Source organism: Rhinolophus hipposideros (assembly GCF_964194185.1).
Source record: "Rhinolophus hipposideros genome assembly, chromosome: 1".
In the NCBI taxonomy this organism is placed as follows: Eukaryota; Metazoa; Chordata; class Mammalia; order Chiroptera; family Rhinolophidae; genus Rhinolophus; species Rhinolophus hipposideros.
The window spans coordinates 30,110,549-30,135,390 of record NC_138047.1 but is presented as its reverse complement, the minus strand read 5'-3'; the positions used below and the strand labels follow the sequence as shown (position 1 = coordinate 30,135,390).

Here is a 24,842-nt window from a genome sequence, read left to right as displayed (position 1 = left end):
GCAAATTGATTTTTAATTTACATTTTGTTTTACAAAATGATCCCTCTTTTAACATACCTATTAAAAAATATTTAGAATTGCCCTGAATCCCTCCAGTTTTGTAGTTTCATGATCAACCTCCCAAAAGCTGTACTGTTCTCTGTGCAGAATTCATTAGAATCTGTTCAGCAGTTCCACCTAAGTGCTTCAATCTATATTAAAATGTGGCTTAAATTCCCTTTGAGTTTCAAGTTCCACATCTGTCTTTGTCATAGTAGAGCTGGTTCTCACCTAGAGAGCCAGGTCCTATCGGGTGGCTCTGGGTCTGCATTTGAGTATAAAAGTCAGAACCATCTTTTTCTAACTGCAGCATATTCTCCTCTGAATATTTACACCCATCTCTATCACTGAAGGGCTCCTGTGTTTTTAATGAACTGGTTTTATTTGGAAGCTCTTGTAATAATGGTACCTGGCTCTTGGGACCCTCTTCAAAATATTCCCCTCCTCTTCTTTCACACTGAAGAGCTGGTTCATTGCCAAAGAATTCTGATAGTTGTGTTTGGCTTATAACCTCTCTAGAATCATAGTTCTCAAGAGGACATACAAACCCCTCATTTGCATCAATGTCCATCGGGTTGGAATTCACACTGCACCCTTCAGAATCTTGTTGTGAGGGTCTTACGGTTTCCCCTGTAGTGATCTGGAAAAGAACACTGTTTTGAGCTGTGTCTGTTTCCTGAATGAAAGTTTCGCATGTATCAAAGTCTGAGTCTCTTTCACGATGAGCACTCTTGTCAGGATCTGAGGGAACTTCTGTAGAACGTGGTGGTGTTTGTGGTGAATTATCCACAGTGAAAAATCCTAAGTCGCTAAGTGAGCAGAGCCACTCTGCTGCCTCAGGCTGAGGAGCTGTGACACAGTCATAAACGAGCTTGTCTGGGATCTCATCACCGGAAGGACTCTTGCCCAGTGAGCCGGGCGAGGTCAGTGGAGTCTCGCATTTGTTAGTGTTAGAGGCGCTTTCCAGGTGACTCTCGCACAAACCAGAGTCTGGACCAGAAAGGAGAGGTTTCTCAAAATGATCCTCCTGATTCTCACATTTCCCCTGAATCTTCTGGAAGGTGATGCTGTCCTCAAGATTCTCGAATGATGTAACACTGTCCTTCCTTACCTCTGAGTCCTCCTCCTCCAGGGGCCCACTGGCTCTACAGCTCTCCTTGCCGTCTGTGTCTTCTTCAGCCACATTTCTTTCATCCTCAGAACTTACTGAACTTAGAGTAAATAAAGACCCTTCATCAGACTCGTAGTTGGTGTCCAGCTCATACTGTGTGTCAGGAGTATGTTTCTGCACTGATTCCTCGTTAGTAGGAGTGGTGGCCAGGTCACTGCCCCATCCTGGAGGAAAGACCGGTGGGGACGGGTCCATATCTCCTGGGTTATTAGGTGTGACTGAACTACAGTAGGTAGAAAGCGCTTCCTCAGCAATGGCCCCTTTGAGCCTTTGCTGCTGTGGATTCAGCACACTAATGGAAGGGCTCACTTGCGTTTCCTGTGAAAACTCTGGAGGTAACTGTTCAGTGCCCTCTCTTTCCTTGTTCTTTCCAATCCTCTGTGCTTTTTTATGTGTTTGCATTTCAGAGAGAGCAGCTGTCCTTTCACTTGAGAGGGGTGGGTCTAATTCATTCCAATCCTTACGATTTGAGCCAGAGCCAGTTTGTGACCTGCCAGCTAGTGCAGGGACACCCATTGAATGCTCACAGAGAGAATCTTCCTGAGCCGCAGTGTCATAATTTATTCCTCCAGGAATAACATTTTTGTAGATGCGGTGCTGTCCTGCTGCAATTAGTGCGTTATTATCAGCATTTGGCTGTCCGTGGAGCATGGACCGGGCTGTACTGTCATTTGGTAGCACGATGTCCTCTCTACTTCCGGCCCCAGTGTGGTCCCCACATTGTTCCCCGTTCTTCTGGCTGCCAGTCTCCTTTCTGCATCTTCCCAGATTTCTGTCAGCAATGACTGCAGCATGTGGTCTGGCCTCTGTCCCCCAGAAAGGGTCTTGGTTCTCACAGAGGTGTAGATCGTGGCAAGCTTGGCGCGGGTCCGCCTTGGCACGCCGTGTGTTCTCCCCAGCTTCCATGTCGTCGTAGAAGCCCTCGTTGGAATACGCGTGGTCTGAACCAGAGCTTCTTCGCCTGCATCTCTGTTGCCACAGTCTGTCAATGTAAGGCCTTGTCAAAGCCCCCAGGCAGAAAGCCACGCAGAATGTGATGAACACCGCCAGGCAGATGGCCAGGGTGAAGTCCTGGGGAGCGGCTTCCTTTCCATCAGCTGTTTGCTCATCCCGGGCGCTCCTCACCCATCTTGACAGCCGTCCTATCTGCTCACTGGTATCAGAGCTGGCGTGGTCCTTTTTCCCTGGAGTGGAAAAGCTAATGGACATGCCTTCCCGGTGCCTCTCAGCTTTGCTCTGTATGAGGCTTTTCATATGAGTCAGATTAGTGTGAGGAATGCGCCTCTTCCTGGAAATTTTGCTTCTGGGAGTCCACCAGTATGCCTCCTCATTCCCTGAAAGTGGGGATAAACACATGTTGAAAGGAGAGTTCAATGGTATGAAAAGCTTCTGTAAGCCTCTCTCAGTCGTTATCTAGCTGTATTTCATGCCCATGATGCCCATTGTTATGAATATACATGATGAGCAGCAGCTTGACTGACTGACACTGTCTAACGCCAATAGTATGTATACGGCTCTGTGCAGATTTCCACATGGCTATCAGGCTGAGGTCCGCTGCTCTAGGCCCAGAAGGTTGTGTGTTTCTTAGGCTTCTTGACAGATGGCTACCTGTGGGAAGAAAGAAGCCAGACTGGAGGGGCAGCCTCATTGCTTCTCCTTCCTCCATAGCCTCACCTAGCGCATGTTTGTGAGAACATTCTATCAGGCCCCTGCAAAATCTACGTCAGCCCTAACCAAGTTTGCAATATCATTTCCTCACTATCCCCGAGTGCTGGTACACAGCAAAAATACTCAGTTTTCTTTGCTGGCTCCTGCTATTCTCCCCAGCACACTCAGAATGACAGTGGTGGCTTTTAGAGAGGAGTGAAATAAGTGTGGCTGACAATATTAAGAAGGCTCTCTGATCTTCACAGATTTCTTCTAAACCTGGTAAGCATGGCCCGTTTTCTATTTTAATGTCAGTCTGAATAGAACAGAGTCCAGGACTCACTTAAGAAAATCTGACTCCCCTTCTACTCCCAGTTATGAGTTTAAGATTTAGCCAAGATAGTTAATAGTGGAAACGCTTTCCAGAATGTTCAACTCCAGTAACATACTCTGGTGCTTTGGGAGAGTGGCCGGGAACGAATCAAGGAAAAATATACTTTTGAAATAGCATAAAAATGTTGTGTATGCATAGGAGTATCTATTTTAGAGTGCTAGTAAACATTTTAAATAATCATGTTTCACGTTTTGCAAGTTCTTTCTTTAATCAATTATTTGTTGAGGTTTGGGGTTTCGGCAAAATTCTGACAATTTGGGGTTTCGGCAAAATTCTGTTTTTGTGAAATTTCTTTTTTTGACCAAATCCGGTGATTTCTGAGCTAACTGAACTAGGTTTCTTTGACCACGTGAAGAAAATTCATGAACTGAGGAACACAGTCTGGAACCAATGACGGTTCTGTGCTACAGCCCAAGGCTGACTAATGCTGTGGATCAGCACTCTTGCCGTTATTGTTTCAAATGAAACTGAATGTTTTGTGTACTTTTTTCAGTTCAGCAGGAACCCTTTCCGAGAGATGAGGTACTACTGACTTACCTATAGTCTTGTTGCAAATTACATTCCACTTCTTTTTCCAGGATTCAGACAGGAAATTTTGGAAGACAGCCACGCTCCCGTCACACTGCCATTGGTTGTCTGCCAAGTCAGCCTCCAGATGGGGAAGTTCTAGAGCAATGATCATTATCGGCAGGACGGTGGTCAGAGCATTATTGCTGAGGTCTACAGCCTGCTCAGGAAGAAACAAATTTAGGGCCGTCTATGAAAAAAGACATTTAGAGACAATAAATGAGTTACAGATATTGTGAACATCTCTAGGGAGGCGATAAGAATTTAGCACTGATTTGGGAGTCAGAGAATACTGGGTTTAAATCGCTGCCCTGCTTCTAACAACTCTGTGAGCCTCAGCAACTTGTCTGCTCTCTGTGAGCCTACCTCCCAAGGTGGTTGTTAGGATTAAATGTATGGGAGAGCTTTAAGTATCGTGCCTATATTAGATGCCCAATCATTTTCCCTTCCTTCTTTCCTATGAGTTGTGATTTGTACTGTCTGATAAAACCGAGATTCCCCATTGTCATCAGGGTGTAGGATTAAATACCCCCATTGTCATCAGGGTGTAGGATTAAATACGAGGTCTGCAATGTCTAGAAGAAGGGTGATCTTGAAAGTGGCAGAAGATACTAGATGAGGAGGACATAGAACACAGAAGAGTTGAGGTTGACCAGAAATAACAAGGAGAGATCATTTGCATCAAGTATTATCTCAAGGGTACTAGGACATTTCCCTGCATCCATGACTACTCACTATACACAAGATGACGACTTTTTCTAGTCTAATCAGAAATGAAGGGGAAACCAGGGAACAAAAAGGATTCAGTGGCACTAGAAGCACGAGAAGGATCTGTTGAAGTTGGACATGGCGGTGACATGCTACAGCATGGAAAGCACAGCTACATGTACCTCTAGCTACCATTTGCAGAGCATTGCTGTGTATTAGGCATTATACTGGATACTTTATATAGATTATCACTAATCCTCCCAGCAAGTCCCTCATTTCTCCTTTTTTTTACAGAGGAGGAAACTGTGCTAGGTCATCCAGTATATCCCACATAGGCCCTAGTAATAGGGTGTGGTACATAGCAGGTGCCCAGTAAATAATGGAGAAAGGAATGAATGAATGAAAGGCAGAGTTGAGATCTGATCTGGCTTCACAGCCATGTGCCTTTTACTCAGAACACACCCTCTTGGAGCCTGAGCTCCCACTGCACTGGGTGGAGGAGGCTTGGGGCATGAAGTACCAGAGTGGGGTCTTGGGGTTTGGGGAAGGGCAGATGGTTATTAGGAGAAGAGGAAATCGTAAAAGAAAGCATTCAAACCTTGCTGAAAAATAAAACAGAGGGTTCTGGATGAAAACCAGAGAGGCTGAATGTTGTCCAGGTCAACTGTTTTATAAACATCAGGAAAAAGGCAGCATTGCTATCTCGGGTTATATAAATTCCTAAGAGCTGATTCAAACAATCAGCACTATAGCCAAGACCACTACATGTAAAATCAGAATTCTCTCTGAAATTAGGTAATGAGGATGATCTTTCCAATGATGAGCAATTAAGCAGTCTTGATTCCCAAAGGAAAGTTCCCCCAAACAGGAAATAGGAGACTGGGATTGGGAAGAAAACAACAACAGCAGCAGCAACAACAACACTTTGCTTTGGCCTAGCCTTACCTAGGAGCCATAGTTTTCTTATGTACCCCTCCTGAACAACAGAGTGACATATTCTAATGTTTTTCAGGGAGTTATTTTCTTTTCAGTGCATATCTGCATTTTTTTTCATTCTAACAGCTATTATATTACAAATCATGTAACTGAAAGCAAAACTGGAGAGAAGACAGAATACATAAGATGATTCAGGAGAAATAATTTCTGAGAAAAGATTCAAACAGAGTAGTTCAGTTTGGCTGAAGAAATAGCCATCCACCATCATTTGAAAGGATTGCACATTACAGAAAGATCGGGAGAAGCATATAATGTTGCTATACAAATCTCTAAATCTAAGATGAATAGAATAAGATTAAGAAAAGGGTACACAGCAGTGCTAATTGGAAATGCCAATAAAACTTAATTTATTCTATCTAAACATGATGATGAATGCATGCTTTGAAAAATCTAGCTGGCTTCTGAGTAGATTCCAACATGGGAAGACATATTGTGCAGTGTAAGTATTAAATACATCTCCTGAAAGAAAAATCCCACCTATTTTAATTTGCAGCTTTCTGGTACCAAATATGTTCATCATGTTCCAAAACCAGTTTTTAAGTTATTGCCGAACAGGTAGAAGGAATAACAGAGAAGGAGAAATTGTATAATTTGGGGCAGTTCAGGTGAATTGAGAAATACAGATGATTTAAAATATTCTTGGGGTTGATTTTCAGTTTGCTTGTAGTATCCATTACATGTGAGCTACAGAAGACTTATAAAGCACAATAAAAATGCACAGGAAATAAAACAGACGTACGGCAATTACATATACAAATATACTTATAATCAGTATACAATATACTAAATGAGATTGCCAGGCAATCTGACAACCTGCTTATGGTGAATTGGGGAGGAGTGCCAAGTTAAGTGGGCTTTCTCAGCTGCTCTCATAATTACGGTGGCAGACAGATTCTCAGATGGACCCTAATGATCCTGCCTCCTGGTACCATGTTTCCCCGAAAATAAGACCGGGTCTTATATTAACTTTTGCTCCAAACGACGCATTAGGGCTTATGTTCAAGGGATGTCATCCTGAAAAATCATGCTAGGGCTTATTTTCCGGTTAGGTCTTATTTTCAGGGAAACATGGTATTCACACCCTTGAGTAATCTCCTTAAGGGTCGGCGGGGCCTGTGACTTGGTTCTAACTAATAGAATACGGCAAAAACAAAGGGATGTCACTTCCATGATTACATTACTTAGGGTTGTAATGTTTTCACTAGCAGGCTTTCTTTGGGCTCTGAAGCAAGCTGCCAGCTGTGAACTGTCCTATGGGGAGGCACACATGGCACAGAACTGACCGCATGCTTAGCCTGACAGCCAGTAAGGAGCCAAGCCCTCGGTCCAACAGCCCACAAAGAACCGAATCCTGCCAACACTCCTGTGAGCTTGAAAGTAGATTCTTTTCCAGCTGGGCATTCAGGTGAGACTCCAGCCCTGACCAACACATTGATTGCAGCCTCCTGAGAGGCCCTTAGCAGAGGGCTCAGCTAAGGCTTGCCTAGTTTCCTGACCCAGAGAAATCGTGAGATAATATATGTGTGTGGTTGTAGACTGCTAAGTTTGTAGTAATTTGTTATGCAGCAATAGATAACTAACATGCCTATCCGTGATCATTATCTATTCATTCATTCCTCTGTTTCAACAAGTGTTTTTAAATATGTATTATGTATTAGACAAATGCTAAGCACTAGAAAACAAAATAAACATGATGTATGTCTTCAAAGAGCTTACCATCTAGGAGACGGATTATGGGGATACAGGCATGAACAACTCACCATACCTAAAACTGAATAACTTCAGTTATTGTACGTGTACTGTGAAAAAAGCATATCATATTATAAGTGTGTATAAAAGGACAACTGATTCAATCTGCAGGACCAGGGAAAGCTTCCTTGAGGAAGTAACACGGGAAGGATGGATATGAGTTAGCTCTTCCAGGCAGAGCATCAGCAAGTGGAGAGAGCTTGAGGTGAACACAGAGGCAGGAGTGCTGCGAGCCAGGGGACAGTTGAAATGAGGCTGGAGAGGCAGGCAGCAGCCAGGCCCGTGCTGTGAAAGCTTAGAAGGATTTTAAACAAGAATTAGCACAATCAGATTTGTATGTTAAATGAGTAAGGTACTGTGGTTACACCAAGCCATCTCCATTTTACAGATGAGAAAACTGAGGCACAGAGAGATTTGGTAACTTGCCCAAGATCGTGTAGCTGGCAAAGTGGGAAAGTCTAGGTTTAAACCCAGTAATTTGGCTTGAGAGTCCAGCTTCTCTAGTCTCCCTTCAAAAGAGAAGGGAGTTGGGGGGTCATTCTGGTGGAATGAGGAGAATTGGAGATTTATCTTGCAGCTATGCTTGAACATCACTGTACATAAAACTGAGAAAACCTCGGGTGTGTACGTAGATGCTAATATGACCGCCGTTAGCCACATGTACCTATCAAGCATCAACACATGGCTGGTCCAAATTGGGTGTGCAGTAAGTGTAAAACACACGCCAAGTTTTGAAGACTTAGTATGGAAAAGAGAATGTAAAATAGCTCATTAATGACTTTCATATTGATTATATGCGTAAAAGATAATATTTGGGTATATTGGGTTAAAAATGAATTACCAAATGAAACTCAGCTGCTTATTTTTACTTTCGAAGTCTGGTTACTAGAATATCTAAAGTTGCATATGTGGCTCATACTTCGTTTCTATGGAGCGATGCTGCCTGTATAAAGAATGGGGATGTGTGATGGAGACTGCAGGCTAAAGCTTTTCCTAAGGCCTCTCTAGATGCTCCATTGGACGCCACCCTGGTATTTCTAAAGGAGCACTGAGGGGAGATTTTACAATATCCCCCCCAAAAAGAGGGGGTGGAGGAAAGTGTTTGGAAGAGAAGGGGCTGAAGCTGCTGAAAGTAGAGCAGAACTTTGGGGTTCCTCACCTTCACCTCACTTCACACCTTAAGTGAGATTAACTGCTAGGTGCTCCAAGATGGGACACAGATTTCCCCCAATATTTGGAACAATATGTGGCACATGGGAAGTGCTATAAAAGTATGAGCTTTTATCATTATCGTTTTTGGTATAGAAGCAACAGGGTCGCTGGTATTCACAGGCCTGTATAGTCCTCGGTTGGTGACATCTCAGCATCAACCAGGGTGGTTTAGAGGAAGCTCCCCAAGTGTTCCAGATTGTATAAAATCCCCAGGACCTTTCACTGACCTTGCAGTTCAGGGAGATTGCCTCTCTAGTAACTAAGATTTAATCTCTTGCCAATTGGCAAGTGGAAACTTGGAGTTGGGTTTAATTTGATTTAGAAAAATACTGTGTCAATTCTTGCTGCTGTTTGAGTAAAATTCATATCCATTACTGAGGCCTCTGATTTTTAAGGCAAGAGAGACTTCAGTAATTTTAGGGGAATCTTAAAATAGACTCACATTTTTTGGATTAATAATCACTACTACTGGCTGTGAAGAAACTTCAATGAACATATTCTTCTAATGTAATTGCCCATATGTCTGAATATTTGAAATATTATAAGAACTATTATATAACCTGTAATTTTTTGAGGTCCTTGAAGGCTTTTGGATGAATTCTGAATATCTTGTTGCTCTTTAAATAGAGGTTCTCCAGTTGCAGGCAGTTATGAAAATCAGAAACACCAATTTGCGATATCCTATTGAATGACAGATCCAAAGTCTGTAATGACTTCAGTTTCCATAGTCCTGTTAAAGTTAAAAAGCAAATTAAAATATAAACTGATGATACTTACTGCAGCATTGTTTGTGAGGGTGAAAAATTATAGACAACCTAAATGGTTTTCAATAGAGAAGTGGTTAAACAAAATATGGTATATCAATACTATAAAATACTATGTAGTCTTGAAAGAGAATGGGGGCAGATCAACATGAACTTACTGAACAGGAAGGAAAATGTTAAGTTGTATAGAGTACAAGTACAATGTTATTGGAAAAACAAGAGCCATATGTGAACATATACATATATTTTGAGCGAGCAGTGAAAAAGGCTGGAAGCAGGTGAACTATACTATGGGATGGTGGGGGAAGGTGGGATGGGAGAAGGAAGGCAACTTTGTTTTTATTTTATATACTGTTGAATTCTTTCTTTCAATGAGCATGTGCTAATTTTATCATAAAAGCATCAATTTTAAAAATCTAACTTTGATGAAAGGGTGTGATAAGTAAATATTTATTGGATTGAACTATGGGTAAAACTGATTAGTTGTTTTGATGATTTGTTTATGTGGATGAACTCTGAGTTTTAAGATTTTCTTATTCTATTTTGTAGCTATATCTTTCTTTTATCTACTTGTTGATATCACAACTATTTTCTAGGCTTTCTTGTATTTTCTTTCTTTCATTTATTTTTAAATGGTTTTCATTAAAAAATAGCTCACATACAATATTATGTTATTTTCAGGTGTACAGCATAGTTATTCAACAGCACCCACGTGGCGCTATACAGTTATTACCACATTATTGATTATATTCCCTATGTTACAGAAGTGAGCACCCTGACTAGTCCAGCAACCCTCTGACACTGTACCCTGGCATCACAATATTATTGACTATGTTTCCTATGCTGTATCCCGTGTTTCCCTGAAAATAAAACCGGGTATTATATTAAGTTTTGCTCCAAAAGACACATTAGAGCTTATGTTCAGGGGATGTCCTCCTGAAAAATCATGCTAGGGCTTATTTTCCGGTTAGGTCTTATTTTCAGGGAAACACAGTATTACATTCCCAAGACTTACTTGTTTTATATCTGGAACTCTGAACCTCTTACTTTTCTTTGTCTCCCCCCACTTTCTCATTTTTCAGTTAGAGTTGACATTCAATATTATTTTATATTAGTTTCAGGTGTATAGCAATGTGGTTAGACAGTTATGTGATTTAGGAAGTGATCCCCCTGACTTGTACCCACCTGGCACTATACATAGTTATTACCATATTATTGATTATATTCCCTATACTTTATAGCCCCATGACTATTTTGTAACTACCAATTTGTATTTCTTAATCCCTTCACCTTTTTCACCCTGCCCGCAAACCCCCTCCCGTGTATTGCCCTGACAGATTTAGTACCCATCTGACAGCATATATAGTTATTACAATATTATTGACTATATTCCTCATGCTATACCCTACATCCCCGTGACTACTGTATAACAACCAATTTGTACTTCTTAATCCCTTCCCGTTTTCACCCACCCCCAACCGCCCTCCCATCTGGCAACCATCAAAATGTTCTCTGTATCTATGAGTTTGTTTCTGTTTCATTTCATTTGTTCTATTTCAAGTGTCTGTTTCACTTATAAGTGAAATCATATGACATTTGTCTTTCGCTGTCTGACTACATGGACACTCTAGGTCCACCCATGTTGTCACAGATAAACAAGATTTTGTTCTTTTTTACAGCTGAGTAATATGCCATTGTACATATGTATCACCTCTTCTTTATCCATTCATCCATTCAGGGACACCCAGGTTGCCTTCATATCTTGGTTTATGTAAATAATGCTGTAATGAATAATGCTGTAATGAATAATGCTGTAATATGGATGAGCATGTCCCCTCGAAGTAGCATTTTGGATTTGTTTGCATAAATACCCAGAAGTGGAATTACTAGGTCCTTCTTTGTCTCTTGTTATAGCCTTTGTTTTAAAGTCTATTTTGTCTGGCATAAGTATTGCTACTCCAGATTTTGTTTGTTTGTTTGTTTGTTTCCATTTTCATGAAATATCTTTTTCCATCTCTTTACTTTTAGTCTGTGTGTCTTTCGATCTGAAGTGAGTCTTTGCAGCAGATGTAAGGGTCTTGTTTTCTTATCCATTCAACTCCCCTATCTTTTGACGGGAGCACTCAATCCATTTACATTGAAAGTAATTGTTGATAGGCATGTAATAATCGCCATTTTATTATTCATATTTTTGATTTTTTTTTTTTTTGGTTTCACGGAAGTCCCTATAAGAGTCCTTGTAATACTGTTTTGGTGGTGATGAACTCCTTTAGCTTTTTCTTGTCTAGGAAGCTGTTTATCTGTCCTTCAATTCTAAATGGCAGCTTTGCTGGGTAGAGAAATCTTGATTGTAGCTCTTACTTTTCATCACTTTGATTATTTTTTTGCCAATCCCTTCTTGCTTGCAAAGTTTCTGTTGAGAAATCAGCTGCTAGTCTTATGGGAGCTCCCTTGTAGGAAACTAACTGCTTTTCTCTTGCCGCTTTTAAGATTCTCTTTTTGACTTTAACCTCTGGCATTTTAATTATGATGTGTCCTGGTGTAGGCCTCTTTGGTTTCTTCTTGTTTGGGACTCTCTTTGCTTCCTGGGCTGGTATGTCTATTTTCTTCTTCAGGTTAGGGAAGTTTTCAGTCATTACTTCTTCAAATAGGTTTTCAATTCCTTGCTGTCTCTCTTCTCCTTATGGTACCCCTATAATGCAACTGTTGGTATGCTTGATGGTGTCCCAGAGGCCCCTTAAACTCTCCTCAATTTTTTGGATTCTTTTTTCTTTTTGCTGCTCTGATTGGGTGTTTTCTTCTACCTTATCTTCTAAATAAAATCAGGATTTGATCCTGTGCTTCATCTAATCTTTTGATTCCCTGTAATGTATTCTTCATTATTCTTCATTACTGTTTTATTGTTGTCTTTATTTCTGACTGGTTCTTTTTTGCTTTCTATCTTCATTTTATGTTTCCTATCCTTTCTTGAAGTTCTCCTTGAGATCATTGAACATCTTTATAAATAGTGCTTGAAACTCTGCATCTGGTAGATTGCTTGTCTCCATTTTGTTCTTTTTTCTGGAGCTTTGTTGTGTTGTTTTTTTTTTTTTTTTTGGGGGGGGGGGACATATTTCTTTGTCTTTCCATTTTGGCTGTCTCCCTGTGTTTGTTTCTATGTATTAGGTAGATCTGCTATGTCTCCCAGTCTTAGTAGGTTGGCCTTATGTAATTGGTGTGCTGTGGGGCTCAGTGGTGCAGTTTTCCTGCTCATTTGAGCCACACACTCCAGATGTGTCCCTTGTATGTGTTGTGTGTGCCCTCCTCTTATAGTTGAGCCTTGATTGCTATCTGCACATCAGTGAGAGGGATTGACCCTCAGGCTCATTGGTTGTGACGACTGGCCTTGACTACAGTGGAGAAGTTCTGCTGTAAGAGCTGACCCTACAGAGCAGGATCTGTCTTGGCAGGGCTCTGGTGCCTGCCCAATCTGCCCCTTGGGTGTGTCATCCCTTGGAGGTGGCTGGGTGAGGATCAAGCTTGTTTCAAATCTGGCCACTGGAGGCATCAGCCCCAGGAGCACCTGGAAGGGGATCTGCTGCAGGTCAAGTTCAGCTGCAGCCAGTGCCCCGCCCAGGGCCACCCAGAAGGAGCCACAAAGAAATCCCCAGATAGCTAGCGCCTGTGCTGTGCTTGGAAGTGCTTTGAGAGGCCAAGCCTCAAACCATGGCCAGCTGCGGGTAGTGCCAAGTTTAGGGCTGCTCAGCCAGAGATACAAGACATGCTTAAGCCAGATGCTGCTTGTCTTGGTTACTTGAACCTTTGAGAGACCCTAGGAAAGTCTGCAGCATGAGCTAAGGTGGGAGGTTTGTACGAAAAGGCCACTGTAAGCAGCTTGGGTGTGCCTGGAAGTTGGGTGAGGCCAACGAACTACATCAGCTTGATGGAGACTCAGATATGGGGGCCACCTGCGTCTGAATGCAAGGAAGGGGGAGGACTTAACAAAGAAACAATGGCTTCCACCAGCTCCTTTGTTCAGGAGAAACCTTCCCCTCCATCCCTCTTCCTGAAGCCAGGAAACTCAGTTTCCCACCATTTGTCCCTGCTGCCTCTCCTGCTGTGCCCCAGTGCTGGAGCTCAGAGCCAGTGATTCTGTTGGTGAGTAAATCCGTTCTTGGTTCCTTTAAAAGGAGCAACTGGGACTCCAACTGCCCTCTGTCTCACTCAGTCACAACCTCCACTGATTTTTACAGCCAGAAATTATGGGGACTTCTCTCCCTGGTCCTGGAACCCTGGGCTGGGACCCCTGGCTCCTCTGAGGGGGACCTCCACAGCCGAGATATCCTCCTAATTTTTAATGGTCACAAGCAGGTGTGGGACCATCCCGTTCTGCCTCTCTGGCCCTCCTACCAATCTCGAGGTGGCTTCTTCTGCATGTCCTTAGTTGTATGGCTTCGGTTCAGCAGGATTTTATGATGGTGGTTCTGTAGTTTAGTTGTAATTTGTTGTGGTCATGAGAGAAGGTAAGCACAGCATTTACCGACTGCACCATCTTGACCAGAAGTCTGCATTCATGTATTTTCAAAGGTGATAAGTTATTGCTAGATTTTGTGTTCTGGCAAAATAATCTAATTGAGTTTTGGTCTCTGCCTTTGTATTTCACTTGATTCCAGAGAGTAACCAGGAGGCCCATTTGGCACTGAAAATAAAGGTTGAGAATGAAGTGCCAGTCATAGCAGTTTTCTAAATTTGATTTCCCATATGACTCTCACAAGGAAGCTCTGCATTTTTACACTGCCTTCTGCTGTGTTCTCACATGTAGTCTGTATCTTTAACCAACTACTATATAACAGATCAGGTTGGTTCAGTTCCAGAAGGGTTTATTCCTTGCTTACTGTCTGCAAAGTATTTACTGTGAGACTGATTATGCAGAGAGATGATGACTTCATTGAAATGGTTGTACATCTATGTTATCATATGTTAACTTCAGCTGTACAGACTAAGCAAGTGATCATTAGGATGACAACTCAATCAAAACATTGTAAGTGAAGGCACTTGGTGCTGACGATAAATATGGCATAGAATCCTTGTGTCTGGTTGAGTGATAAGATATATACACAAGGAAAAGTTACGAGTTAGATAAGGCAATTATGCTCCTGCCATCCGACTGTCCTCTCCATCAGATGATTAGTCCCTGGAGGGCAGAATTCACATCTTTGTGAACTCTTATAATGCCTGGAATATAACATGCATATTATATATGCCTGGAATATAACATGCATAAGTGTTTGGCTTGCACAGAGATTCAAAAATTATTGAGCCAATGATAAAGTGGCAATACAAACAATTTGCATTTCTAGCTTCTCTTGAAATATTGGACGTTCCAAATGGCAGAAGACAACGTTTAGCTGGAGCTGAATGAGGACTGTCTGCTTTACATGAGGCTCGCACTTCTAGAGGAATATAGTTTCTTTGCATTCATGTCTCTGTCAAAAACAGGGAAACAAAAGATAGGCCAAGAAGCCTGCATGATTAAAAAAATGGGAGCGAACCAAAGTTGATATTCAGCGGGCATATGCTAGTAAGAAATGCTTCCATATTGGTTTGTAAAGTAGCCATTGCTAAGCCCTTGTCCTGCCCCCACCTCTGAATGCTGCCCCACTGTCCTAGGCATTCAGTATTTCCCCCCCTAGAGAAAAGGTTTCCTTTGGGAGTGATGAATATTCCTACATGTTTTAATATGCAAACATGGGTTTGTGAGAAAAAAAATGCAACACAAGACACCAATATGAAAGAAGCTATAACTTTCTTAACATTTTCATGATACCTGCTTGGCCTACATAGGGATGTGAATTTGTGGTTCCTGAAATTTCTCCATGAATTGAATATGAACTGAATTGAATAGTGTGCTAGGAGTTCAGGGGAGGGGAGATCATGCCTAGCTTTGGAGAGCAGGGAAGAAATTATTTTAAAATCCCTACTTAATTGTGTACTCTTTTTATGCTCTGAGCATTTCACAAACATCTTTTTAATTCCCACAAAGCCCTTGGGGTTATTACCATTTTGTGAGAGAAAATGTAGGTGCAGCAAAGAACTTCTCCTATGTCATAGTGGGTGGAGCTGTGGAACTGGGATCAAAACTCGAATCTCTTAATAATTGCGCTTTAACCATGCACATTTCTTACCAAAAAAACCCCCAAAACACCAAAAAAACCCCAAGTCCTTGAAAGATAGCTTGAATTTAGAAAAGGGAAAAAGGGGCTGTGGGCCGAGCTCTCTATGCAAAAGAATGATATGGGCCATGGAATACATAAAATTCCCAAACGTACTGGGGGTTGTTTTGTGATTCCACTTGTATCATCTAGCAAATAGGGTACTTAAGATACTGAGTTTTATTCCAGCTCTGTTTGTGACTTTTGGTGTGAATCAGGGTGTATCATTTAAGGTCTTGATGCTTCAGTTTCCTTTCTTAAAAATTATTTCTCACAGTAGAATTGAGATCTATCTTTGAATACTATGATCTTCAAGTATTTTGAGCTCAGTGGAAGCAAGGTATAATAGTTTATTCAGCAAATATTCACTTTCCGGTGAGCAGAATATCCCATCACTGAGCTGTGATTGCTTTGGCCAATGAGATGTTAGCAGTCACGATGTGAGCAAAGATTTTAAATGTGCGCACGTGGTGGGGCTTGTTCTTGTGGCTTCTGCCAAGAACATGGCCATGAAAATAACATGCTGTGATTAGCCTGCTGATCCAAAGACAATGAGAGATGTAATCTTGCTTGTTTAGGGTCTCCCAAGATGGAGCTGGGAAATTTGAATAAACTCTTCCATGATACTTGACTGCATTTCTCAGTGGGGAAAAATAATGTTCTTTTAAAGTTTTGCGTGGTGAATCAATGATGAGGGGGTAGGTATTCAGGTGAGTGAAAGAGGTTGGGAGGTGCATTAATGGCTGGGGTTTGGACATCAGAGGGTAGATTCTATATTCCAAGAGAGTAGAGTTTAATGTTGGGAGGAAAATATAGAGGCACTTTTGTGGAGATGGAATTATTTATTGAACAGCTTTCTGATGATCGCATAGGCCATGAGAGGCAGGAATTTAATTAGCTTTTGTATTTAAGTGACCAGAGACAATTTTACTCCCAAGAAACTATCTCAGTGTCTATTAGAAAAACGGCCACAAGAAGGTATGTCCAGACATTAAGCCATCTTAGACGCATCCCTTTGGACTATCAACTTCTTATATGCTCTCCCAAGTGTGATAAACTGATACCACAAAACAATGATATTCAAGGGTTATGGTTTCAAGTTCAAAGAGTATTAATAATTAGAATAGAGTCGTGAATGGCTCTAGATAAAATATTTGACTCATAAAGCCAGACCTTAATGTGGTCCAATTTATATAGGTGAGCCAAAGACTTTGCCCTCTTAGCTTAATGACATACATTCATTTTGTTACTTTATAACCTGAACTAGTTTTGAAAACATTGGTTATTAATGTTTCTGTAATCCAATAGCAATCAGGATGAAATGTTAAATTCCCTAGGAATGAAAAGAATACAATACACTTTTGTTTTTACAATACATTGGTTATGTTTTTTTTTACTCCACCAGTTTCAAAGTCAGGTATTATTTCATCTCATTAATAACACATTTATCTCTTGGATTCTGGAATTTAGTGAGTTCATTAATGTCAGGCTGTCACATTCTGGTCTGTCAACCTAACTGGAATCCCAATAAGATGTTGGCCCCAATAGATTTCTAGGTCCTCTATGAGCACTCTAAAAATACTGCCTGAGGAAGGTGGGATAGTTTAACTGGACACCCACCCCATTATTTTAAAGTTTTTAAAACTGATTTTTCCATTATTAACACTGTACTTCAAAAATATGGTAGGAAGATAGAATGATCATTAGGGTTAAATTCATGTCTGGCTTCTGTTTTGTAAATTGCATTGGCTGGCACTTCCTCTGGGTGTTTCCCAACATGAAATTTAGTGGTGACATCACAGCTGACTCTGAACACAGGAGATCAGCTGACATTGGGTTAGTCAGCTTTACAAAAGTCAGCTTTACTGACTGAAAGCAACTTTTTGCTGGCTCTATAAACTGTCACCACTTTAAGATATGTGGGAATGATTTATAAAGGTACACATGTGCTACAAGGCCAGTAGCTTGATTGCTGCTTTCTCAGATTATCTCTAAGTTATTAATTTAGATGAGAGCAAACACCTGTATAAATAGTTAGACATAAATGATTCTTGGCTCATGAATTATAGTGGACTAAGGAGTCCCATGTGCTGCGATAATTATTTAACATTTTAAAAGATAACTTGGGATTTTGACAAAAACAAATTTATTATTTATTTATAAATAGACTGCTATTTTCAATTTGTGCCAAGGGAGTAATAATAACTACTATTTGTAAACTACAAGGTTACAAACTACTTTTCACATATTTTAATAGCTACCATTTATTATGCCAAATACTGTGGTAAAGTTACGTAGGTTCTTGAGATACATTTTTCTTTACTCCTCACAACAATTCTATGGGTAAATATTGTATTATCCAGATGTTACCTTTAAACAGGCTTAGAATAAAGGACTCAAAAAAGGACGAAGGATAGGTTAGAAATAGCATGGCATGCTAGGCAGATCTGTTTTTTACCCTCTTTGGAGGGCTTTTCCCTCTGAAATGAGATTTCAAAGTCAGAGTTATCCAGCTACAGTCACAGAATCATAAAATGGGAAGGGATATTGGAGGGAACTTAATCTAGTAAAAACTGAAAATGTATGATGATTTTGGGAAAATAATTCAAATCACAAAATGCTATGGGTAAAAGAATTCTGACTTATATCCAATTAGATTCAGGGCTTACACTGGACTTCCATCACCCATCTGTTTCATTCATCTCTCTATGATTTCATTTGCTAGAGTTCTAATGGAATTTCAGATACAGGATTTGCTAATTTCCCTTTTTTCCCCCTTCGCAAGTTCAACATTTTCCCCAGTATTTTGGGAGGCAGAGTAAAACTCAGAAAAGGAAGATGGGGCTGTATCTGCATTGTATAGGAATATTTGTAGGGGTTCCGGGTGGCAATTCCTGCCAGTTCTTGGGAAATTTTTTCGCTTTTCCATTCCCGAATCCCGAGCAAAGTTGGTCAGGAAATCGGGAAAATCGGCGCCTTGAACCCAGGTGGTTGGTAGTATCGGCCTTCACTTCGTAGAAATGATTCATCGTGGAGAACAGAAAACAGTTTGTATCTCAGGATTCAGGAACAGGAAAGCGAAAAACTTTCCTGAGAATGGACTGGAATTCCTGCCTGGAAACCCTAGATATTTGGTCCGTCAAAGGAGTCATATTTGCCCTAATATCCTATTAGCTCTAGGGAATTCATCTGCCTTAAGGAAATACGTTCAGCATCTCTCTATTTACTTTTGTGGTGGGATATTTTGACTATTACTCTTTTACCTCTCTCTATTTTCCTCTTTCCCTTTCTCTCCATTCAAGCAGAAAGTAGGCTCTGTGTTAATTGTCCCAGGGGAGGCACATTGCCAGGCACAAAGCAGAGGAGTCTATAAGTTTTTCTGGCTTTTGTTTTCCGAAAGCCTAAATTTTTAGAGGAAAGGAATTTCTAGAACTAGACAGGATTTTTGAAGAAACAAAAAGGAGGAAGAATTTTCTCTTTGGCTGTTGGGTGTAAGGGACACACACACACACACACACACACACACACACACACGCAGTTTGATGCCTTGTCAGGGTAGGGGATTCTAGAGTTGTAGTACAAATCTGGGGAAAGACAGAGGAAAGCTCACAAAAGATTGATGTTAAGTACAAGTACCTTACACCCCCCCCCAACTGATCCTAGTAGAATGGGGGTTCAGAATCAGAAACTATGTTGAGTCATAGACAATAGAAGGTGATATCACTAGTATACTTGAATTTGTGGGTTGAGATTCACATCTACCATACTAGTTAAAATATGTTATATCATATGTGTACGTGTAGCTGTAATCATTTTCATCAAAGAGTTACAGCAAACAAAAGGGGAATAACCTAAGTGTTGTTTGACTGAACCAATTATAATATATGTATATATGAAAACTATTTAAAATATTATTTATGAGATGCTTAATTAGATAAAAATATTCAAAATATTCTGTGATATGAAAATACAAGTTATGAAATATGGAAATTACGATTCAATTTGAAATAAAAATATATATGTAGACATAAACAATAAACTTAAAGAATATATATTACATGAAGGACTTTAATTTTTCCCTTAACATTTTTCTTTAAATCATAGTGTTCTACAAATAACAAGTATTCCTGTATAATAAGAACAGTACAATAAAATCATAAAATAAAATACAATTAGTTTACACTTTGCACTGAAAATACTTCACATTGCTTTTATGGAAAAGGCGAGGGAGAGAAGACTCCTAACCCTACTCATACAATTTGGCTGATATGGTAACTGGAATAGTCATTCCTTCACCTGCCAGGCTATTATTGTCAAAATGATGTTTAATACAAGACCAGAAGCTGGAGAAAGAGAAGAAAGGAAAGAAGGAAGGAAAGAAAGAAGGAAGGAAGGAAGGAAGGACAGAAGGAAGGAAGGAAAGGAAAAAAAACTGAAAAATGAGAAAAACTAAATATTGATTTGGGGTGGAGAAAAATGACAATATCCTTACACTTTCTTTTTTTATAGTATAATGTCTTCTGTAAAGTAAGTACTTAGCAAATAGTGACCAAGACTAAAACCAAACAGGGAAAGGAAATTGTCTAGCTCTCCTGAATATAAAAAGAATTAAAGAAGCTCTGGCTAATGAACCTGATACATTTTCTAAATAAAACATTGGTGGATTAGTTAAGGAACTCTAACACGTAGATTACTGAATGTCAGAATGGATAAGAAGTTATTATAATAAGAGTCTATATGGGATATTCTGTTAGAAATCAGGATAAGGAATTCGGATTTTGATTAGATAAGAAGAAAGTTTGCATATTTATATATGATATTAGCATATTTCTAGTCTACATTTGGAGGACAACTAGATAAGTAGACACAAAATGTCTTCTAAGAAAAAAATACTTATGGCAATATATTTAATTTGAATTATATTAACATATTTAAAGTATCTGATCTAATTATTTCTCAGTGATTTTCTATATTTAGTAACAGACATATGATAATCAAAGTAGGTAATTTATTTTATTTATTTTTTTAAATTTTATTTTAATTTATTAGTTTCAGGTGTACAAGACAAGGTAATACTTAGACGTTCATCATTTATATCCCTCACACTGTGAACTCCCCTCCCCCCATCCACTATCCCTCCGACCTCACACCGAGCCATCACATTATATATATATATAAAATTATAGTTGGCATTCATTAATGTTTAGCTTCTGGTGTACAATGCCATGATCAGGCATCCACAGTATCCCTGAGGTGGTCTCCCAAATAGGACGCATGTCCATCGGATACCCAACAAAATCTTTACAACATTATTAAATACGGTCCCCAAATTAATTTTCAAAAAACCCTGAGGCCATCTTGTGGTTACCAGCTGCTTCCTAATCCCTTCACCTTTCCCCTTATCCCCAACCCCCACATCTAACAACTCGGTTTTTTTCTTTTTGTCCCCAAAACTGTTTCTGATTAGTTCATTCACTTATTCTTTTCTTTAGATTCCGCATATAAGTGAGATCATATGGTACTTGTCTTTCTCTTTCTGACTTATTTCACAAAGTAGGTAATTTAAAATTGTGCATTATTATCTAGCACTTACATACTTCTCAGTATCTTATGATACTAAGTGTCTTAGTGTCTTGTGACAAATCCATATACATTAATGTAAATTGTAGTAATTAAATTGCATTGACTATACAGTCCAAATAGAATAACTGCAAATTCCAGGGAGAAACTCTTTTTATTATATTTGCTCTGACCAAATTGTTTTATTTTCAGCTGTTTTCTTGAAACTGTAAAGAAACATGGAATTCTTATTGACATAAAACATTAACTCTCCACATACTGTTTCTTGGTCTAGTCCCTCTTTTAAGGTTGTACTTACCCTTGGGAATGTCACTGAGTTTATTTCTTTGAAGAATCAGCAGCTTGAGAAGTGGAAGTCCGTTTCTCAAGCTGCTTCTGTGGCGTTTCACTGATGAGGACTTAGGACTGGGTAGAGCCAATGAGAGGGAGCGGATGGCATTGTTGCTGAGGTTCAGTAGTTCCAAAGCTTGTAAATGTGCAAGAGGGCTTAAGGTTATTTTCGATATGAGGTTGTTACTGAGGTCCAGATGTTTTATATTCCATTCTTCTTTTTTTGTGGGAGACTGTAAGAGAATCTTAAAGAAATTGGAACTTACATTCACTGTGGCTGCTCTCTGTGATATGTCCATAGGTATAGCATGCTTTCCAGGAAAAGAACAATTGGTCAGAAGATATCCATTCCATTGGCACTCAGAATTGAATGAAATACTGCTTTTTCTTGCTGGGTTTGCCATTGTTCCAGGAAAATAAAGACCTGTAGCCATGGTAATGACTGTGAAACATAGGTTTTTCATAATGCCTAGAGAAAGGAAAATGAATTGACGTATTTACCATTACTTATGTAAAAACTAACAGCAAATAAGCAGAAAACTTAATTTTCAATTTAAGATTTAGGAAAAGTATCTTGCTTTGATTGCCAATTTAAGTGACTATTTCGTTTCTTAGAAATTTCCTAGAATTTCTTAGAAATAGGGGGGTTAAAATGGAGCTACCAAAATGGTATAGCTATAGTATAAAATTACATTTACGTCACATTCTAAAGAAAGAACTCCCCTGATTTTTCAGAAAATATTCACTTGGGCCTTACCTCTGTGTCTGCTTTTCTGGGATCAGTTGTGCTGCAGTCTGCTTTGGAGTAAGGGAATCCTACCAAGAGGAAAGATTTCTCTGCTTCCTTGCTGGTTGTTAGTACTGAGCAAAGTCTATCATGCTTATCTATGACACTGTAATCAGTCACGTGGTTTATTATGTGTGACAAGCCAGCTGGTCACACTAAACTGTGGAAATGTATGGGTGGGAAGTTCAGCTCACAAAAGCAACTCTCCATTTTTTTTTAAATGACTGTAACAACTCCAAGCTTTGTCTCTGTGACTTTTCAAATCCTTTTGAAATCATTTAGATATAGCCAACATAAATCAGACAGGTTATCAGAAAGCTGCTCTGCCTCAGAACCATAAGGATGTAATAAGATAGACATATCAAGTACCTTTTTCAGCAAAGATTCTGGGGAAGCAATTGAAAGTTTTAAAACAGGTATCTACAAATCTCAATGGCTAAATATATACACAAATTTTTTTTTTAAAGAAGAGTCAATGAATCATTTAAAAATTTTGTTTTAATTAAACAAAATGCCAATTAAAAACCAGTGAGCATACAAATAACCACATTATTGTGTATGTAGGTTGGCAACAAATTGTCCCTTCCTTTTTGTTCTAATGACATCCTTCACGTCCTCATCACTACTCTGAAATGCTAGAGAGGCTTAACTGTTTTTCCTGCCGCTGCCTCTTGATTTTCCTTCTTCTCAGTCCAGCCTATAAAATTCCAAAGGGTTATTTCCTCATGCTGCTATTTTCCTCATATTATTCCCTCACTCAAAATCCTCCAAGTTGGCTCCTTAGTGCCGACGAATATAGTCCAAATTCCTCAGGTTGACATTCATGACTTTGCATTGTCTAGCTACCCTCCTGAACGAGGTACCGTACATACGTGTGGAGCAACTACAGCATGTGGCTGTGCACAGAACTGTATATACACATCTGCTAAAATTAGATCTTAGTTCCTTGCCAACTCCAAGTTCCAGGCCTTTTTCTCTCCTCCGTCCAGATCCTATATATCCTTCTAGATCCATTTCAAATCCCATGGCCTGGATACCTTTTGTCCAGCTTTAGCCTCTATTTTGTCTTTGTTTTCAGAAATCTTTCAGTAAATGTTTATTGAATGAATGAATGCATGTTAGCACCATTCAGTTGGACAGAATATTGATAATATCCTGCATTGCTACTTTTTTGCTTTTTGTCTGTTTTAGACTCCCCCAAAGACTGTAAGCTCCCAGAAGGGTCATGTTTTTCATGTGAGACACACACACACACACACACACACACACACTACTAGAACTACAAGCTTGAGAATATATACATAGGGTGCCAAAAAAATGTATACATAAGAAAGAAAAAAACTATTAAAATTGTAACACTCAATATATCCCCATAAACAAAAGATGAATACAAGTCACATTTGACTTTTGCTATTACAAGAGGTGCTCAGAGTGGTTACCATCAGCATAATTTTAATAGCTTTTCCTTTCTTAAAATGTGTGTACTTTTTTTTGGCTCTCTCTCTCTCCATATATACATATATAAAATTTCCTCACGTTTTATATTTTTAATAGTCTGCAGTCTGTTATGGGACTGTGCTCTTTGGATGAATACATGAGTGAATAAAATTTACCATGCAACTTTTAAGCTTTGTTTTCATACAAGGTCAAGTCTCCCGTTTTTGAAGGGCATCTAAATTCGGGTTATACATGGTCATGAATTGCAAAGGTGCCCTACAGCATGGAGAAGTGATTTATTTTCACAGAGTACCTCTTATGCAATACCAGAAATTGAATTGATTTGTATAGTCAGAAAGATATTTGTTTCTATATTCAAAGCTGCAATCATTATGTATACAACTGTATACTGATAATGTAACAATATCAGCAACAACCACCAAATAAACAACAATTCACAGGCCCATTACTTTGTAGTATTACAGAGAAACATGTGGTTGAAAAATATTTATTTTAAGGGGAATTAAAGATTTTCATTGACATAGTCCTTTCTAAGTTGAAGAGATCTACACATTAACTAATAGATCTGCATTCAAAACAGCTAGGTAATAATCTTATGTCTTAAAGTGAAACCTATTAATCTGTAAATAAAAATTATATATACTACATACAAACTTACATGACTTAGGTAAGGAACCCCTGAGAACTCCTGAAAAATTTTCTGAGGAAATTGAAAAACAAGTAAAATGTAAATCTTTAAACAGACATATTCAAGCTGAAGTACGAGGAAGCAATTAAAAATATTGGGCGTGTGTGTATCAGAGTGAAAGAGATAGGGAGAGGGCAGTAGAAAAAAAACCCAGACAGTAGAAAGGAAATAAAGACTCCATTCTTATATAAAGGAAGTTAAAACAATTAGGGGGAACAAAAGCAAAAGAGGCTATTTTTCATTAAGAAGTAGAAAGAACACAAGAGTAACAGTGTTTCTAAGGTATACCTTGTGATCCTTAGGTAGTTTTCAAACGGGCTCCATCTGGATCAAGCCAGGTGGGAATTTTAGACCTAAGCCTGTGAGGCTCCGCCCATCTGCCCACGGAGCCCGCCCTGTGGCAAACCTTCACCGTTTCTTCGCCAGGCCCTGGACTCTTGCCACAGCGCCAGTGGGACACTGAGGTCAGAGCCAGTGGGGGGGCCTTCTGCACTGCCCTGGAGGACTACCCACACTGGGGCTGTATAACTTCTAACTTCCAGCTCTAGGATTCCAGAAATA

At 39.6% G+C, this 24,842-nt stretch overlaps 1 protein-coding gene across 1 annotated transcript; it reads right to left on the bottom strand.

Annotated features, from left to right (window-relative positions):
* LRRC66 (leucine rich repeat containing 66) lies at positions 1-24,612 on the bottom strand. Its single transcript, XM_081061512.1, has 5 exons — positions 24,570-24,612; positions 21,317-21,817; positions 9,044-9,213; positions 3,789-3,978; positions 1-2,544 (listed from the first exon to the last, which is right to left on the bottom strand). The coding sequence occupies exons 2-5, from the start codon at positions 21,810-21,812 to the stop codon at positions 227-229; spliced, it is 3,174 nt and encodes a 1,057-aa protein (XP_080917638.1). The 5' UTR covers positions 21,813-21,817; positions 24,570-24,612; the 3' UTR covers positions 1-226.
* Positions 24,613-24,842: the final 230 nt, after the last annotated feature.

Excerpts from the sequence above, each read along its gene's own strand:
- LRRC66 (XM_081061512.1), bottom strand. The coding sequence starts at position 21,812 with ATGAAAAACCTATGTTTCACAGTCATTACCATGGCTACAGGTCTTTAT. Across the intron at positions 9,214-21,316 it reads ACTCAGTGACATTCCCAAGG|GACTATGGAAACTGAAGTCA; the intron begins GTAAGTACAACC and ends TAACTTTAACAG. Across the intron at positions 2,545-3,788 it reads AATTTGCAACAAGACTATAG|GGAATGAGGAGGCATACTGG; the intron begins GTAAGTCAGTAG and ends CCCCACTTTCAG.